At 45.9% G+C, this 19,030-nt stretch overlaps 1 protein-coding gene across 1 annotated transcript in view; it reads left to right on the top strand.

The window, feature by feature from the left end:
- Nucleotides 1-18,490, top strand: part of LOC119374363 (ras-related C3 botulinum toxin substrate 1) — a 36,781-nt gene extending 18,291 nt beyond the window's left edge. The window contains exon 4 of the mRNA XM_037644445.2: nucleotides 17,962-18,490. Coding sequence (XP_037500373.1) covers nucleotides 17,962-18,039 — 78 coding nt within the window. The 3' untranslated portion in view covers nucleotides 18,040-18,490. The remainder of the gene's footprint in view (nucleotides 1-17,961) is intronic.
- Nucleotides 18,491-19,030: the final 540 nt, after the last annotated feature.

Genomic DNA, 19,030 nt, shown 5'->3' with positions numbered 1-19,030 from the left:
TCCGTGTAAAAATCCAATGAATGAAAATCATTTTCGGAGTCTGTGCTGCTGCCATCATCAAACATTTCTGACTTGCTCATTGGCATCAGCCAAAATTTTCCGTGTCTGGAAGGCAGCTGCGTGCGACATTGCGCCATGCCCGAAGCTGCATATGCTTGCTGCCCTCAGCTTAAGTGGTAGACACTGGTCTGAGAGGCAAAAAAATTTCGAAACAAACAATTTTCTGACATTTTTTTTTGTCATATTCGAGAAGGTCTAAAAAGGCTATTTCTAAAATATTACACTCATGTAATGCATACTTCTCGAGTTATTTGGTCTTGAAGTCAGTTTTATGACCATTTTTGCTTACCCAAGCTCCTCAAAAAGTCCTATTCAACAGCACACCGTGCAGAGCCACGTTAGGTTGAATAGCCATCTTGGTCCCATCTGAAAGACACACTCTTCTATTAGCTGTTCCTAGCACAAGAACGCTTTCCGGCTGGCAGAGGTGAAGCCATTGTGCTTTAAAAAAAAAAAAGTGCTCGCACAGCATTGGTGCATTTCTATCACACAAGGTATTTTGTTTTGTTCCTTCCATCTTAGATGCTTGAGGATGCATCTGCTAGACAGCGATGCATCGTTGTGTTGTCCGCGATTTTGCGGAGGTGCCTAACTGATGACAGTGCAATGGCAGGCAGCCATTAGCAGTTCAGAATTGCTCATGCATTTGGGAGGAAGTGATATCGGTGGCGGCAAGAACGCAGCAAATCACCGGCGAGACCCGAGTGAAAAGAAACCATACTAAGAAGAATAATGATGACTATGTTCCTGGTGGCTTCTACTATCTTAACCCATACATGCCCAGTGTCCTACATATAGGACGCTTCTTTGATGCACTCTAACATCGCTATTTCTTTAGCTGATGACTAGCGCCACGTACAGCACATCAAGCAAGCCTAGGCCTGCTTGATGTGCTGTACGTGGCGCTAGTCATCAGCTAAAGAAATAGCGATGTTAGAGTGCGTCAAAGAAGCGTCCTATATGTAGGACACTGGGCATGTATGGGTTAAGAACACCAATTCCAGTTCAAAATAAGTGGCCACCATGTTTCTAAGCTTATTTTCTCAAAACCACATTTTTCATCACATTATAGGCTGTTGACCACAGTATCTTTTGATGTAGCGGTCAGATTTTGATCAATCTTGTGGTATTTGAAAGCTTATGCATTGATTAGTACAAGAAAACCAAGACATTACAAAATTTATTTAGAACTGTGATAAATTAGCAGTAACATTACATAACAGTTTCTGATTTCTCATGAGTGTGCTTGCTAAGGCCATAACTTTTGAATGGATGCAGCTAAAAATGAAGTAATGGTTATTTTGCACTCTGGTCTTTATAGGATGCGGTTATATCAAATTCATGAAGGTCTTTTGTGAGAAAGCTGTCAAAAGTCTGGGCAGAATGCAAGTGTATGGAACAGTCAATATTTTAAAATCCGTGCATGATAGACAAAAAGTACCGTATTTATTCGAATCTAAGCCGATGTTTTTTTTTTTTCGAAAGAACGATGTGCGAAAGTGGGGGCTCGGCTTAGATTCGAGTATAGATTCGAGTACAATGATATGTTTTTTTTTTTTTCTGGCTTTGCGAATTTCGGGGGTCGGCTTAGAATCGGGGCCCGCCTAGATTCGAGTAAATACGGTAATTGCATACAGTAAAACCTCGTTATAACGAAGTTGAAGGGGGAGTCGTAATTACTTCGTTATAACCATTAGTTCGTTATAACCAATATCCATTTCTACCGACAATTAGCACGCAAGAGAGGATGTACTCACTACCAAATCTCACAGTAGCCCGCCACGCAAACGAAAAACGGCCGTCGCACGGAGAAAAACTAGTAAAAGAAAAAAAAGAAAACAACAAAGAACTGCTACTTTATTCACGCCAAACTCGGCACACCCGCTGGCGGCTCACTTGGAAAAAAAAAAGTCCTTAATAGACTTCTGCCGTGTCTTCCTCAGACGGATGATGCCTTTTTCGGCCGCTGCTGCTATGTCGAGTCCGTCCTCGCCGTCATCGTGAGCGCCGAACATCGGGTTCGCAAACTCCGGGCTGTCGTCGACACATTCATCACTGTCGTCATTCACCACCCCTGTCACCGCGCGCACAATTTCAGCCTCTGTCAGCTCTTCGGTTGTCACCGCGTCAGCATCGGCACTGACGTACGTGCAGAAGGTGTCGCAGTCGGGCACAACTCTGGCGTCAAGGAGAGCGTCCCACGACGCCAGGTCTTGGTCACCCGCGGCACCCTCATTGGCGGCAGCACCGATATCTTCGCTGTCACCGCCGCTGTTGACGCCAAACGAGGCATGCCGGAAGCAGTTGGCGATCGTGCAACGGCACCGGTGACTGCTTCTTTGTTGCTCAATGTCGTCGACATAGTGCTCAACGCTACGCCGAAATCTTGGGCCACTTTTTTCTTCTTGACGCCGGACTCAACGGCTTTCAACATAGCCGCCTTCTGCTCGATTGTAATCGTTTTGCGCTTTCGTTTGCCGTTGCCGTCGTCCATCTCCTGTGACTGTCTAGCGGCGGGAACCGAGAGAGACGCTGTTCTGATGCACACGCAGCGAACGACAAACAACAACAAGGCCCGCGGTGCCGCGGTCGCCGTGTCGCCGTCCACGTGGTACGCGCGCGCAGCAGGAGAGCGGGCGGGTCCACGAGTTCCGCGGGAGAGGGGAGGCTGGGTGACGTGCGTGGGTGGGTCCACGAGTTTCACTGGAAAGGGGAGGCAGGCAGATGCGCACCCTCGCGCGTGTTGGCAGGTGGCTCCTCGGGAACGCGTGGCGCGAGTTTTGAATTACCGCATCCGTGATGGGACGTAAAGCGTCGCGCGCTATGAGACATTGACTTGCCGGGTACCAAAACGATCAGTAAATGCTCGGTGGGAAAAAAAAAAGGTTCGTTATATCCATTGCGAGGAAATTTTAGCTTCATTAAAACGAGGTTTTAAATACATGGGCGTCTATGGGAATTTCAAGGGGAATTACGATTGCTTCGTTATATCCATTAGTTCGTTACATCCCGCTTCGTTATAACGAGCTTCTACTGTATTTGTTTTCATCAGTGATAAATGCATACTGTGTGTATATTTCAGCTGGAAATACTAAAAATTAAGACATGCAGTTTTTAGACCGGTGTCTGCCCTTAATTAACTCTTTCGCTACCGCGCCTATTCAAATCGTTCAATTTGAACGATGCATTTCAAGTTTGAATTCTCGCGCAGTTTACGGGCGCCTAGCGCCATCTAGGTAAGAAAGTGGGAAACACACGAAGGAATCTGCGATGTTTTGATTGTTTTCTGCAACGGGGAAGTTTTCTCTCGCCGCAAAAAGTTTCGGGTTGCTGTGCGCGCGTGTCGGCGTCGTCATCGCGTGTAGGCGTTCCCAAAAGACGACGCGTTTCTCGCGAATCCAGCGCATCAACAGTCGATTTTGAGGATGTAATCAGCATCAGTGAGTCTGGAGAAGATGTTGACTCATCAGATTTCAGCACCGATGACGAGGATGCGTCGTCAAGATTCTTGGCACGGGCGAAAGACGTGTTCCCCCTCCTCCACCTCCAAAAAAGTCCGAACACAAGCCCCAGGTGCAAGAAAAATGCTGAAATTGCAAGCTCTGCTATGACAAACGAAAGACACAGATGAAAACAGCAGTTTTGTGTCAGCCATGCGGCATCTATCTTTGTTTCATCCCGACGAGGGACTGCTTTCGAGAATGGCACGAGACGCACCCTCACTAACTTTCTTTTTCGTGGGAAGAACAGTTTTAAGCAATAATTTTTTAAGCTTGTACAACCTTTTTGCAACATAAGAAGCTACAAATTGTATATCTCGAATTTTTTTTAACCTCATTATTTTTTATGTTATCCTCTTTTTAAAGTCTTAAATGATTAATTATTGTACAAACTTTTCTTTATAAACATTTTTTTCATTAATATGCGTAATAAATATATGCACAACAATTATGTTATTGGGCAGAGCATTCTTTTAGCTACATTTTGCTACCAAACAATGTAAATAAGGCGTTAGTATCTAGCCGGAAAAAATTTATTTTTCACACCTAGTAAAAACGGCCCCTTTTCCCGCGGTAGCGAAAGAGTTAATGGCTTTTAAAATTCCTTTTGCATTGGAAAAAATAAACACCATGCTAGCTTTTCGTAAGAGCTCTGAGCGCAGCAAAATTTGAAGTTGAAGCCATTGATAGTGGACTATCGATTAGTATAGGCGTGGACAGGGAAGTATTAAAGGACACCGAGGTGAAGCAGCGAATAATTTTAAACTAAGGAATCATTACAGTTGAACCCACTTATGACGATCGATCAGTTATAACGACCCTATTTCGGTGCACTTACGATTTTCCTATGCTACCCATTGAAACTGCGTCCACATATACCGAACATTTTTCAAAGCCTCCTACTTTTACAAAGAACATTTCAGACACGGTCGTGGTAAAGATATGGCACATACGAAAGGAAAGAGAAAAAAAAAAGTTAAAACAGGTCTTCTAAAGCGTGAGAGAGGCTCGCGCATGCCCCACTCCAGTTTTCTCGCGACTAAGATATCCTAGATCGGTGAGCACTGCATGCAGGTTTCGGACGCTGCAAGCAACGTCGCTCATTTTTCAAATGTTTCCTCAGTGACGGAATGACAGCGAGCAAAGAACAGGAAATAAGAAGCAGCATCAAGCCTTGCGGTCAGTTTCAACGCGGCAACCTTTTCTGACGCCATTCTCTGCAGCTACGACCGCCTACGATGAACCAAACAATACCTTGGAACGCTAGAAGCCACAAATGCAAGAAGCGATAACCGCAGTGGTGGAAAACCTGCGCAAATTGCGCCAATCTGCGCGCCAACTGGAAATTGCTGCTCCACACTGCTCTAAAAGGGTCTTTTTTTGCCTAATTTGTGCCATTGCTGTGCCACAAGGTGGTCTTGGAGCCGAAACTAATGTTTCGCGGACAGAGCTCTTCGTGAGTCGAAGTATGTCATGGCTGCCATTTTGTACGTTTGCGTTGCTGCATTTGTTAATGGCGCCACTAGCGCCCAGCCGTTGTGACAGCTGAAGAAATCCAATTCAGTATCATTTGCAATGCCACAACCACGCCGCAATGTTAGCTTTCTGCAAGTGATGCGCACTCCTCGATTCTTTGGGGTCCTGGTAGCGGACGGAGGCATGTTTGGGTTGTCGCCTAATAAAAGCGTGCATTATGGTTACAACAGCGCCACACTTGCTATGCCCTACGTGTGCATTTATCGTGATAGTGTCAATGCAGCAAGGTCTTAAGTGCACGACCTGTAATGCTCAACTGCGCAACAGCGAGCTCCTTTCGTTTCTACAAAGCGGTGCGTGCTTGAACGCGGTCCCGCACAACGAGGCAGCAGCGACGGCTAAAAGCATGCAGTAGGCTTAATAACGCTAAGCGACACACATGCCCGAGAACACAACTAAAAATACTTATTGCGATAAGGTTGTCAGCGACAAGCCATACTGGCGCATTTGTCGGTGGCCGCTACCTCACACTCGTTCTTTCCCTATGCTTACCCGCAAAGGCATCGCCGCAATATGCTGAAGTAGGAATGATTGATCGACTGAGTTACACACTTCACGAAAAGACAGAAACATTGTGGCGTCGGCAAGTTCAGTGGCGCAGTAAACTTTTAAGGCACAAAAAAGTTATCGTGGTACGCAGTGTATGCATTAACTGGTAGGCTTAGGATAACCACTCCTGCTTAAGTGGTCACTGAAGGCATTGTGCTCCGAGTCTCGGTCGGAGATTTGTCGTCGTAATTACGTTTTAACGCTTAGTAGTATGTGTAAAGGGACGCTAAAGGCAAATAACAATTTATGTCAGAGTGAAAGGTCAATGTGTGAGAACATCTAAAACATGTGGGGTCTGAGGCGATAAACGCCGCCGCCCTCGTAACACACGGACACAGTTCACGTGGTCGAGCAACAAAACACGAAGGTTTATTAACACTTCTTTACATATATGGCGAGCTTGCCGGCCGAATTAGTAAACACGTAACACGCTAACAATGAATACTGGGAAAAACAACACGCACTCTCACGACAATATAAGACAATACAATATAACATAAGACATACATAAGACAACATAATACAATACAAATGCAGCGCCGCAGATGCACGATTCACCACGAGGGTCCGAGGGCAGCGAGCCGCAGTACCGTCCCCGGACCCACCGCGAGGAGAAGTCCATCCACGCGCGCTGCCACACCCAGAAAAGAGAATCAATCCTGTTTCAATGCGTCGGCCTAAATTCGCGGCGGCGATGCCGACGCCACCGCGCTAAACTCGGGTTACAGACAGCGCATCACTGACCTTGGACGAACGCCTCGGCTTACGCCAAGCACGTGCGTTCCAAACACAGCGGCCGCACCCAAGCTACGGCAGTCGCCTTTACAGCGGTGATTTAGCACCCCCACAAACGTCAACAGTATCAACAGCAGTGCTCTAGTAATTGAGAAATTAAGGTAAATGTAGGACACGATGTGCGCCACGAATGGGACATTTTGGAAATGATCCCGATGACGTCGAAGAGTCCCGAGTACAATTATCCACTAGTAATCCAACTAGTTGTGATAAAAAAAAGAACCTCCCATGCATCACAAGACGTAACAAAATGCTGCTTGTTCGTTTCTGTTTGATTCATGGAAAAAAGAACCTCTTGGCGCTACCATGGGGAGCGGCGCAAGCGGTTCGAAAGTTGCGTTCTCGCCAAGCTGCGCGTCTCAGTGGTAGTTTCAGTATCGCGTACTGCTGCGTGTGCTTGGCTCTCGCTATTTTCACCCTGTTGATACTCTACAGTGAACTATACAGTTTCGGAGTGGCCCGTGGCTGCATCTTGGCAAGGTTGATGGCCGCTGTTGCGCAAGAAATCGTAGCTTCGGCGAATGGGCAGTAAAGGCAGGCAACATCGGGCACGGCAACTGCTATGTCAGAAGATCCGTTCAGGCGGGTGATTTGAAGTACGCTAACGCAGTGCGGACCACTAAAACGTGATTGTCTTTCAAAATAAGCATTTCTTTGGCACAAAACAAGCACTACGAGGCTTCTGCAACGCTGTTGCAACAATCAACGTAGACTTAATATTCGCCTTTAGTGTCCCTTTAAAGCGGGTATGTATTAACAAGGTTTGAAAAGAAACGTGATATATACGTGTGCGTGTGTGTGTGTGTGTGTGTGTGTGTGTGTGTGTGTGTGTGTGTGTTGCTATGAACAGTTTTCGTGCTGCAGCCAGCTCGCTGGTTCAATATCCTTCATTTGTGTCATTGCTTCTGTACATAATCCTACTTTTGTTTATTTTTTGTGCTTTTGTGGGCTTGCTGCCTATGTAGAAATGATTATGTAAACTGAGGGAACATTAAAGCTAAATTTTCTTCCTCTGTGTGTTTCATGAAAAGCCCATGCCTGCTCCAAACACGGGTAACTGCTCTAAAAGCAGATTCTGCCTGGTCCAATGGCTGCCCCAAAATGCTGGAAGGCATTCCTATCACTGTAACGGCGATAACTTTATATCCCACAAAAAAGTTCACTGTGCCCCTCAATTTGTCAACGCTACAATGTGCCGCAAAGGGTATTCTGTCATTTCGGTAACTGTCCAGTGATCACTGATTACGGCAGGGCTGGGCAAAGATACTTTGAAATTGTATCGCGATACGATACAAGATACTCAGGCAAGAAGTATTGGGGATACAGATACAAGATACTGCCGCAAAAATTGTATCCGATACGATACTTGGCAATTGTATCTTAAGATACTTCGATACATTCTCAAATTTGTTATTGTAGATCCATATAATGTAGCAGCAAACGCCTATGCACGAAAATGTCTGCTTGAAAATTTCTTAACTGTGACCTATTTTGTTTCACTTGAATGAAATGTCTGTTAGTATCTCGTATGTTTTGCCCTTCTTGCTCAAAGTACATTAGTTTCCTTCCAAAACAACTTATTGGGGTTTGTTTTAGCTTCTTCACAGGACAACTCTTTGTACACTTCGCTGACAGCGGCACTGGCTTTGCACAGCTTGCCGACCATTTAGCAGGTTGCCATATAATCACAATAACTTCAATAAGAAGCCTTCGCACGACGAAGCAAATACCGGTGTGGACTTTTACCTTGTCCGTAAAAGACAGCTTGCACAATACCGTATATCCGGACAGGTGTACAGCAGCAACAACGCTGCGTGTGACATTTTCCTTTCTTTTTGGGGGGGGGGGGGACGCATGGTGTATACTGGGGTTTGAGACCTTTCGCTAGCAGCCCGGCCCGCACACATGACCGTCTTTGTCTCATTTGTTTTTATTTTCTAAATAAGTGTTTTCGTGAGCGGCACAGACCTGACTGGTCTAAAGCATTCCTTTCGTGAGGAACATGTGGTCACCATGTGCTGAAACATAACCGTGGAACAAAAACTCCGTATTTCAGAATTAGCGTCCAGATATCAGTCATTCTGCACATCAGTATCGATGTTTCTCGAATTCTGACTCCAAGTCCCCTTCAGAAATGACCTATATAATAAATATGGGAAAGGCTTCCTTTCAAACATCATTTTGTTCAAACTCTTTCCCATCATCTTCAATGTCACGGCCCTTGCAACTAAATTTCGCGACTGCGGCCCGCTGGCTATAAGCTCAGTTTGAGACCCCTGGTGTATACGTAGATGATGTAAAACTGCAATGAATTTTCATACTCTACTTATCTGCTGGCGTAAAGGATTCTTTGTTGGTATACTCACTAACGTGCAAGTTGAAGAAAAATTGCTAAAAAGCAATTTTTCTTCAACGAGAGAACATGTGCAACACAGAAACGTCTCAGACGTATTGTATAGTTCCACAAAACGTCGCAGGACACCGCCGCTAATCGCGCTATTGCCACTTATAGCTCCCATTACGTGGCGAGTAACGCGAAAAATATTTAAGAAAGCCTAAAACAGGAAAACAAATATAAGTAAAATAGAGAGGTAGTTCTGTACCAAACATTCACATTGAATGAGTACAGAAACACAATACAGACGGCACCTTGAATAGCTATGAGCATGAAGTATTGTCAACTTACCTGTTGAGACAATAGAAAATTCAGTACCTATGAAAAATTGCCTGAAACGGCTCGTTGGGACGCTCATGAGCAAAACAGAGCATTCTGTAAAACGTTTCTCGAATCCCCTTCCTAACATCTTTAAGATGGCTCCTAATGATTTCCAATATTATATAATGCAAATTCAATTTCGCTATTTTCCTAAGCGGTAAGCAGGATGTTTTGTACTGTTTACTCAAGGTACGCCCACATAATTATATACTTGTTTTCAACATCGCCTTCGCAACGTGTAACTGCGTAAACAGTAGTGGGAATAAAGTAGACAGTTAAAAGAATAAAGCAGAGATCTGATTTTGGGAGCTTGTTACAAAAGACATACTGCAGTGACCAGATTGGAAAAACAGTGCAGAGACTTAGGTAATGTAGGATGCAAAATGACAGCCAAGAAAGCACTTGTGCTAATAATCAGATTTTGATTTCATAAATTCTTTGAATAAATGTCGCAAGAAGTGAAAAATACGGTACGTTAAGATATTTTCTGTTAGGTAAACGCTGGCTCTTTTAGATCTAGCATCAGTACCAGTGGTGCTAACGTTGTTAGATTCTTATTTGCACATAAGTTAATTCATGGCATGCAAGTCAAACTTACATCCACAATATCATTCAAATCGCTGATATGTAAAATCCACGCGACGCAAAGGAACCCCATTCTTGCACGCATCACATTTCATTACGGAGCAAGACGCAAGAGAATCTTTAATAACGACACCGTAGCAACATCAGAATTTGCGCGATAGACGCGGCGCAGGACAGTGGCTAAGAGCAAGTGTCGTGGCATTGGCGCAACTAAAAAGAAAAGAAATCGAGCAAACAAAAGGTATGTGGGCTGGGCGTAGACGTCCGCGCGCTTGTCTTCCTCATCTTCTGCCCTCACTGGAGTACTCTGGCGGAAAAATAAAATTGCGTCACTGCCCTAAGACTTATTCAGATGGCTTAGTGGGACCAGTACGAGCTTGAGAAGCGGAGCTTGGCCAGCGATTATTGCTTCGCATGGTTGTGTGATGATACAAGTATCTTGTATCTTAAGATACACGATACATAATCGAATGTATCGGAAATACAGATACAGACACTCGCATTTCGAGAAGCATTTAAGATACATGGCTCTTCGATACTGCCCAGCACTGGATTACGGCTTCTGCACAGTTGTGGTGATGCCTTCACGGAATAAGCTTTGGAAAAGAGCGAAGGCAAGGTGCATACCTGCCAAGTCTCCCGGATTACCCGGGAGACTCCCGGATTTTGAACGTTTCTCCCGGTTGTATGGGTCATAGGAAAATCTCCCGGAAATCCAGTTTTGCCCTGCGCGTCCTGTGCTTTGTCTGGCCACATGAGAAAACTTGTCTGGCCACGTAGTAGAAAGGATTCTTCTTTTTTTTTTAACGATGGTAGAAAGGTCCAACTCAGTTTCATTGCGCATGAAGTAGCTGTGCACTTTGCGCCGCAGTCCAGCACTTAAAAGGGTAGCCGTTACCGATGTCTGTCGATAACACGTTCGCCAGCGCTCGCGACCGTCCCCGCCTCAGCAGTGCCCTTTATGGTCCCTTGCCCGACGAAATAACTGGTAAGCAAGCGACGACAGGCCTTGCACGCGGAGCGATGTTATCGCATGTGCCCTTCGCGCGACGGTGACGGCCGGGTCGTTTCATCTCTGCTTCAACCGCGTTTGTCCCTAGCGCTAGCGCGCTTTTACTCGCACGTGAAACAGACGATGCGTAAGCAATGTTATTGGTTTGGACTCTGTACAGATCAGTGGTGACCGCAAAATCCCGCTGACAGTGTTCATATAATTGCTATCACAGATCTCTCCCCCCCCCCTTGTATTGGTGAACATGCTCTTGTATTGGTGAACATGCTCAGATCCTCGAACTTTGCAACTTACAATAGCTATAGGTGTTTTCACCCATTACCTTTTTAATACTTTTATGGCCTCGTGTATAGAAAAACTTTACCGAGTTGTGAAAAGCGCCGCTGCGCTCTCTCGTAGTGCGCTGTTTAAGTGCATTTTCAAGAGCTCCAGCAGCGTTGGTCGTCCGCTAGGCTTTATTAAAGGGGTCATGAACCATTTTTCCAAGTAATGATCTAATGACCTCAGTATTGGAGTTTACTGCCTCCCGAATCGATTGCCACAAAAATTTCTCGAATTCGTCAAGAATGAGCGGAGTTGGCTCACGCTCTCCGCACTTTCTCTCTTTTCTCGTGCCGACGAGCACACTGGAAGCTAGACAAGGAGGGATGGCACAGTGGTAAGAAGCTACGTCAGCGCGCGTCATGAAACGCGATCGCTCTACCGCTGTGATTCGCGTGCGCGAGTGCGGCTACCATGTAAATTCAGCAGACTGAGGAGCGCGGCGCGGGCAAGTGGCGGCACCCTGTGGCAAGAAGCTCATCTCATCCGGCTATCGGCCAATAAGCATGCTATATCTCTTGCAACGTAAACAGGCAGATCTGCTATGTCAACGTGCAGACGCCCTGCCCACCGACGAGAGTGAGAACCGGCCTCTGTTTGAAAAGAGGGCGCCTGAGGAAACGGCAACTTCGCGCTCCGCTTGTGGCCTTTACGCGGCGCACATGACTAATATTTGGCAGAGTAGTTCATAGCCGTGTCAGCTTTCCGCAGATTGTGTTTTTCCAACAAGCCCAAGGGGTGCTTCATGACCCCTTTAATGAGCTGTTGCCGATTCTCGCGCATTCAGTAACGAGGCATGATGAAAATTCCTGCTACTTTTCGTCATCGCCACTGCGACATCAATGTCTCTGTTCAATTTCAGTTTCAGTACGATGTCAGTATCTCCGCAGTAACGGGCATGGAAACACGCTATGTGTTTGTTAGACTCTAGTTAACAGTGCTTTGTTGGAAAATACCAATTATATTCGTTTCAGCCCTACTATTTTAAATCACTGAAGAAGCCTTGAAGTAGCAATCAGCAGGCCAATTGGTGTACATATTTTAAGGTACTATGAATAAATACAGGGCAGCTTTTCCTGATATCTACACACTTTGGACACTTTCTTTCGGGATGAGAAAAAAGAAGGCAGTAGTATTTTCTTTCCTCAGAGCACCATATTCACAAGTGCTATGGGATGAACAAGTGTAATTGCAACAGAGTGATGGAACTAAAGCATGGTCGGCAGATATGACCCGCTTTGTCAGTGCTGGAGTCGAAAAGTACACAAAAATGTCAAACTTATCAGGTAACCTATTGAAGTATCATTCAGTTTAATCTCATCGAGCACAATTGTTCTGCACGTCTGTACGCCAGGCTTGTCCTTTAAGAAGGTATGGATTGTTTCAAGAGCAGCTGCACTGTAGCCATGGATATTCGCAAGGTACGCCTGATACTATCTGATTGAGTCGAGGTAAGTGGGATAAGCGTCATGCTGTGCAGAAAAAACCATATACATTTTGGGACTTGCAATGTGAAGTAGCAGGCAGTTCATCTCCGACATCTTTGTGCATTGCATTCCTTGTGAACTTTTTTGCTTGCACTCACCCCAGAGAAGTTTCAAAATTCAGCTCCTGGGGGGGAGGGGGGGGGGTATTCATGGCAGCGATCCAGGAACTAATGAATCCTTAGCTAACAACTGCATCTTCAACTTCATGATGTTCTCCAAAGACAAAAATCTTGCTGCTGCTGCCCTCATTGCCTTCATTTCGAAAATTTTTATTTTCTTTATCTCCGCGCTTGTTCCTTCTCCCTAACGCACCTATTTGCATGCATTTTTCCTGGGTGCGGCACAACGCGCGAGTTGCCTGCAACGGAAGAACTTTGCTGCACTGACGAGATGTGTAGCAGCTGCTTCCATGAGCCCCTTCACCTTCTCAAACTAACGGTCTCTCAGCTGTCAGTAGTTTTTGGAGGTCATCACTAGTGGCGATGCTGCTACTCAAGTGAGCCTTTGCCACGCGTGTGCACGTGCTTACAGCAGCCAGCTGTTCGTCTCCTAGGCAAATGCACTTTTCTATTTCTACAACCCTGCTAGATGAGCTGACAGAAGAATGCGATGAATAAACCACTCCCGCGTCTAATCGTTATCTTCCACCACAAAAGTGTCAGATCGATATGCTCTGTGTCACTCAATGTGAGCTCTTCATTTCCGGCCAAAGGGATGTCTCACTAGAGCTCAATGTTTTCCTTGTTCAAGCCACTATTCTGCTCTCCAAGGCCACAAGTTGACAAGTTGTCTTCTGAACACTGTCTCTTCTTTTCCACTTCTTCTGGGGCAGCTTTGAGAGTTAGGAAGGTATACAATAAACCCTCGTTATAACGAAGTCAACGGGACGGCAAAAAAATTCGATATAAGCGGTAATTCGATATACGTTACTGCCCCATAAAAGCTCAGCAAGTACGGCTAAATTAGCCATCACAACTTCGCAGAAGTGGTATTCATTGAAACAAACCTTTATTCACGCACACAAAAGTCAGTCAGCTGGCTTTGTCGGGTGCTTCGGCTGGGCGCGAGGAGTGCCTGCTCGAATTTGTTCGGGCAAATTATGAGGTCGTGGTCGCCGCCCGCGCACTCCACTCTATTTCGTAACAGACGGAGGATCTCCTGCGTTTGTGCCACTGTTGGTATTTCGCGAGGCTGTTCGTCTAGCGGCTCTTCTTCCTCATCGGGGCCTCCAAGCAAGTCGACTATTTCGGCATCCGTAGCTGGGGCAACGACGGGTATATCTGCGTCAGCCATCGCGAATGATTCACAAGTTGCCTTCCAGATCTCCGCCAACGATGCTGTTCACAGCTTCGTAGAGATCGTCGCAGTCCTCGCAGTCGTCATCAGCGTCTTCTGCGTGCGACTGGGAAAATCTGGTATGTGCAAAGCAGTTTGCAATCTTTGCAGGTGCCAGTTCTTTCCATGAATGGCATAGTAAATGCACTGCTCCAAGTAAGTCGATGCTGTATCCCTTGTTGGCATCGTACGCAACAAGCATCCGTTGTAAAAGACTTCTCCGGTATAACTTTCGTGTTGTCTCAATAATGCCTTGGTCCATGGGCTGCAATATCGCGGTCGTATTCGGTGGTAGAAATTCCAAAGTGATCGCTTGCACATTTTCAATCTTGCCATGGCTAGGGCAATTGTCGATAACAAAAAGCACACGCCTTTGCTTTGCCCTAAACTTTCAATCGAGCAGGTGCACATACTCGTCGAAAACAGCTGCGGTCATCCAAGCTCGTCTGTTGCTTCTGTATATGCAGTCTTTGGGTATCGTTGCGTTGCGGAAGCACTGGGGCTTTGCCGCCTTCCCTAGTATCAGCAAAGGAAGCTTGTTCTCCCCAGTCGCATTAGCACCGAACAGCACTGTAACACATTCTTTGCTTTGTTTGCATCCTGATGAGGTTCCGCCCGGTGTAGTGCGCTTCGGCAATATTTTGTAAAAGAATGCCGCCTCGTCCAAGTTGTAAATGTCTCTATCTTCATACTGCTGAAGTAGGGTGCTCAGCCGATATTTGCACCATCCATCCACGACGTCGCGGTCCATGGCTGCACTCTCACCAATGATCGATTTTGAAGACACGCCGTGCCGTCTCTTGAAACGTTCAAGCCAGCCGTTGCTGCACTTAAAATCTTGCTTGCCCATTTGGGCTGCTAGGGCTTCAGCTTTTGCCGTCAATGCAGGCCCATTTACAGGAAGGTTTGCACTTCTAGCGTTTTTCAGCCATTCGAGAAGCGCTCTTTCCACTTCAGGATACATAGAATCACGGTTGCGCTTTCGTTTGGCTGAGAAACTCTTCTCGAAGCCGTCCAGTACGGCATCCTTATTCTTCAGAACAGTTGATAATGTTGACGTCGGTATTCCGAATTGTCTTGCGATTTCAGACTTCTGTCGGCCTCCTTTTTCCACCTCACGTACCAGCTGAACTTTCTGCTCCGATGTCAGACACTTCAGTGCGGGCACCGGCGGTGCCATTTTCACTTGAAGGTCACTAAAAGCACACACGATGCATGCACACAATGCCACGGGTTCACACAGACCTCGCACAACACACGCGCACGTGTCTTCCAAACACGGATGGAAAAAACCTAGGGAGCACACCAAGGCATTGGCTCCGTACTGGTCATGTGACACCACCGGCGTAGCCAGTGGCGTAGCGGGGAGCAGCCGGCATATTTACAAGGAGCGAGTGCCTCCGGAGGTCACCTCCGTACCGGAGTAGGGCGCGGAGGAGGAGGAGGGTAAAATCTGCGCCACGGAGACTCACACGGTGGAGAATCGACGCCGCGGTGACTCGCACACCGTCTGCACTGGCGCGCTTTCGGCTGGCGACGCTAGCGTGAACATCGCTCGCTCAGCGCTGAAAAGGCCGCTCGGCGCGGGACGTGAATGAAAAAAAGCTTGCAGGCACTTCGGTGGCCTGGGCGGTCGCTCGCCCGCTCTTAGCACCGCCGTGAATACGCATCCGCAACTTGTTACTTCGCTCAGGCGGAGCAAGCTATCGACATGATTCGAGTAATCAGGTCTAAAATACACGCCTTTGGGTCGGGACTACATGACAATTCGATAAAAGCGATAATTCGAATAAAGCGACTTCGTTGTAACGAGGGTTTGCTGTATTTGGAAAAAAACCTTCGGGACTGTACCTTCAACGAGGCTTGATTTTTCACACGCTGTTTGAGCAACCGTTCCCTTGATACCATGTACGTAGTTTTCGAGGATATTGCTTGCTTGCTTGCTTGTTCCCGTTTGTTGGCTCTTACCCACTACGGGGGATCGGCCATGAAACCGGCGGTTAAGTTAATAATTTTTTTTATACATATAAAGAATGAGGAATAAATCAATTGCCAAAGGAATAAAACGAAATTTTAAGAATGACTAGTCGATATAGAATAAGGAGAAGAATAATACCACAATATGAGAAACAATGAACGAATGAATGAAAGGAAGTCTGGAGTACCAAATTTTGTTAAGGAATAAGTTAACAGGGAATTCTTCGTGTCTCACCGAGAAATTCGTATAGGGCTGAGCAGACGTTACTGTTGCTGAAGCCAAGAGAAGACGCCCCAAGGGAAAGAATAGTTTGAGAATTCAGATTAATTCTTAAGTTTCTGAATAACATTTCGAAATGCTTTTTTCTATGCCTAATAAATCGACGGCAGGTAAGCAAGAAATTATCAATGTTTTCAGATTCCTGACAAAAATAGCACATAGGAGATGGCACCAGACCAGACCTGTATAAATAAAAATTAAGTGGGGGTATCCGGCATCGCAATTTCGTAACAGCCACTTCCAGTCTTCGAGTCGGCGCGCGGAAGGGACCTGTTTCGTGCGGAGCGAAGCATTTTGTTGCTGGGAGCGAAGAAGAAATGCCGGGCCGACTTGTTGGCATCCATCGTGTAGCTGCTCGTGCACCCAGGAACACAATACGTCGGCATCGTTCACTTGCTGACTGCTGTCAGCACACCGCGGCTAGAGTACAAGGATCGCAAAACTGAGAATTCAGCTAAACACGCATGTAAACACAATGCCAAACCACGTACGCAGCCACGGACAGATTGCTGCGCCGCCTTGACCACGCCGTGTTGACCGAGCAAGAAGGAACAGCAGCGCCACAAGATGTGAGAATCGGTGGCCGGTCCACGCAGTCACAGGAAGAAAACTGTACCTAGTCTAGTAATGTTGGTGTGCACATAGCTTGCAAAATGCTTTGTTGCGTTGAGTGGCCAGGCTACTCGCCTCACCCGTGCACGGTCCGAAATGAAGTGGGCGCAAGAAACGCACAAACGCGTGCATACAATTACAGCAAGCGGCCCGGCTGTGATGGCGGGAGTTTTAGTAGGCGGCGCGCTGCAAGCAACTAGCCAGGGATGGTCAGCTCTATGTGGCGGTACCGCGCTTCACTGAAACGGTGTCAATTCATCAAAAGGTTTGTCAACAGGGTGTCAATTCATTGCAAAGGCAGTTTAATTTACTTGTGAGCACGCAGTGGGTGTCGCTTCTTGACGCGAAAAGGCTTATCTTGTCACTGGAGGGTTGTTAGCACTTCATAAAAATGCGCAGAAAAAAAAATGAAAAAAAAAAAACGGCTTGGTCGCTAAGTGAACGTTTTTGAGGGCGAGTTCATATACAACGAACTACTGATATAATGACCACTTTTCGCAGCAGTTTCGAGTTCGCTATGTACGGGTTCGACTGTATTCAAAAACTCTAGTGTGGCTAATTTCACCATCGTGAGTTTTTAATAGGAAAGGAAAAGGAAGGTTGAAGTTGCATTTTTTAAATATCTTGCTGAAATCTGCAGTTGAAGTCACCGTGAAATCTGAGCCTTCAAAGTCTCTTTTTGTATTTTGGCCACATTGGGTCAACGAAACTTGCTGAAACTTGGTAGGTTTCAGCGAATTTGCTGAAACTTGGTAGGTTTCAGCGAATTTGCTGAAACTTGGACAATATAGGCACTTCGTTTTTATCGATTAAGATAAGAACTGTGTAGGCCCTAGCGGACGCCGTCAAAAATCTGACATCACATGGTGCATGAACTCCGGATTGGCGTCAGCATCTGCATTTTCTCTCCGCACGTTTTCTCACTTAGCAGATGTCTTTTCAAGACAAGAATTGTGCTTTTGGTATTGTGAAAGGGCAATTCACTACTAAAAAAATTGTAGTTTTTTTTTTTTGCTTAGTGTCTCTTTAAGGTTTCGAGCTTGCATCATGCCGTGCACAATTTCTGTCAGTGCTGTAGTTGTACGTAGTGTTCTACTTTGCATGCCCTTGTTTATGATAATAAAAACAGCTGTGTCTACCTGGACATCTGTGGGCTGTGGGGGGCTGCTACTGAGACATTTCTGTATAACGCGCAGGTGTTTGACGAGGCAGTGCGGGCAGTTCTCCGGCCAGAGCCTCTGAAGCGGAGGCAGCGGCGGTGCAAGATCGTCTAGGGCTCTTCTTCCCACCTAGTTTTTGTCCGAAGGGTGGTCGTCGTCCAGCGTCGTTTCTCAGCCCCTGTGTGAAGCTTGTCTCTACGCCTAGACCCTCACCGAGGACACATAGGTGCAAACGCATCAACATAAGAATAGAGTGCCGACTAACTGGGCAGCACTTATTTGTGTCGTGCCAGGTGCAACCAATACAGCACTGCTGCACCTGTTCTGTCTTTGTGTTTTTTGTTTTTGTCACTTTAGCTCTGTGCTGCCACTTTCTTGGGCAAAACTACTGAAATTTTGTTTAGACAACTTTAAAAAATGATGTTGCACATACCACTGCTTTGATATTTCTCAAATTTGGCAACAAGATTGCTCTTCTTAGTTGCCATTGTTTAACGAAGCATTTATCGTCACTGAACAAGAAGGTAGGGCTGGTTTATCTATGTTCTTGTGATATTTTTCTAGCACAAAATGCTTTTTAACAAAAAAAAAGGTTCTGGGTGTGTTTTGTCTATTTTTTTTTTAAATTAAAACGATACAATGAAAGGAAGGCATGTCACTGCAGAAGCATGATGGTATTTATTTTTTCTGGATGAATCAGGTTAATGGTGATCCTTGAGTGCCTTACGGAATGGCAGTAAAGTGTGCTCTTATTGAAAATTTCAGCGATGACAAAGCAGCATTAAGCACACAATCTTCTTTTAAAGGTACCGATAGCTGTATCCACACAAGCAGGTGCATAGCAGAAATTTAGCTGGAGCTTGATGAAGAGCTGCAGCCCACAAAATGTCTGTTGGGCATTACGTAAGCGTGTATCTTCTGTTTTGTTTCTTCATCAACACACAAAATGAAATTACTCCTGGCATGTCACATACTGTTTGTGCATTTCTGTATTTGTTAGCACTTCAACACATGAGGATGCACCGCCACATTTCTCAGACGTTGTGGTGAACACTGGCACTGGAGCAAGAACAAAAGAGGATTTTTGTTGAGTGTGTTCTCCATG

Source organism: Rhipicephalus sanguineus, chromosome 11 (genome assembly GCF_013339695.2).
Source record: "Rhipicephalus sanguineus isolate Rsan-2018 chromosome 11, BIME_Rsan_1.4, whole genome shotgun sequence".
In the NCBI taxonomy this organism is placed as follows: domain Eukaryota; kingdom Metazoa; phylum Arthropoda; class Arachnida; order Ixodida; family Ixodidae; genus Rhipicephalus; species Rhipicephalus sanguineus.
The sequence above is the reverse complement of the archived record's forward strand: the minus strand, read 5'-3'. Positions and strand labels throughout refer to the sequence as shown.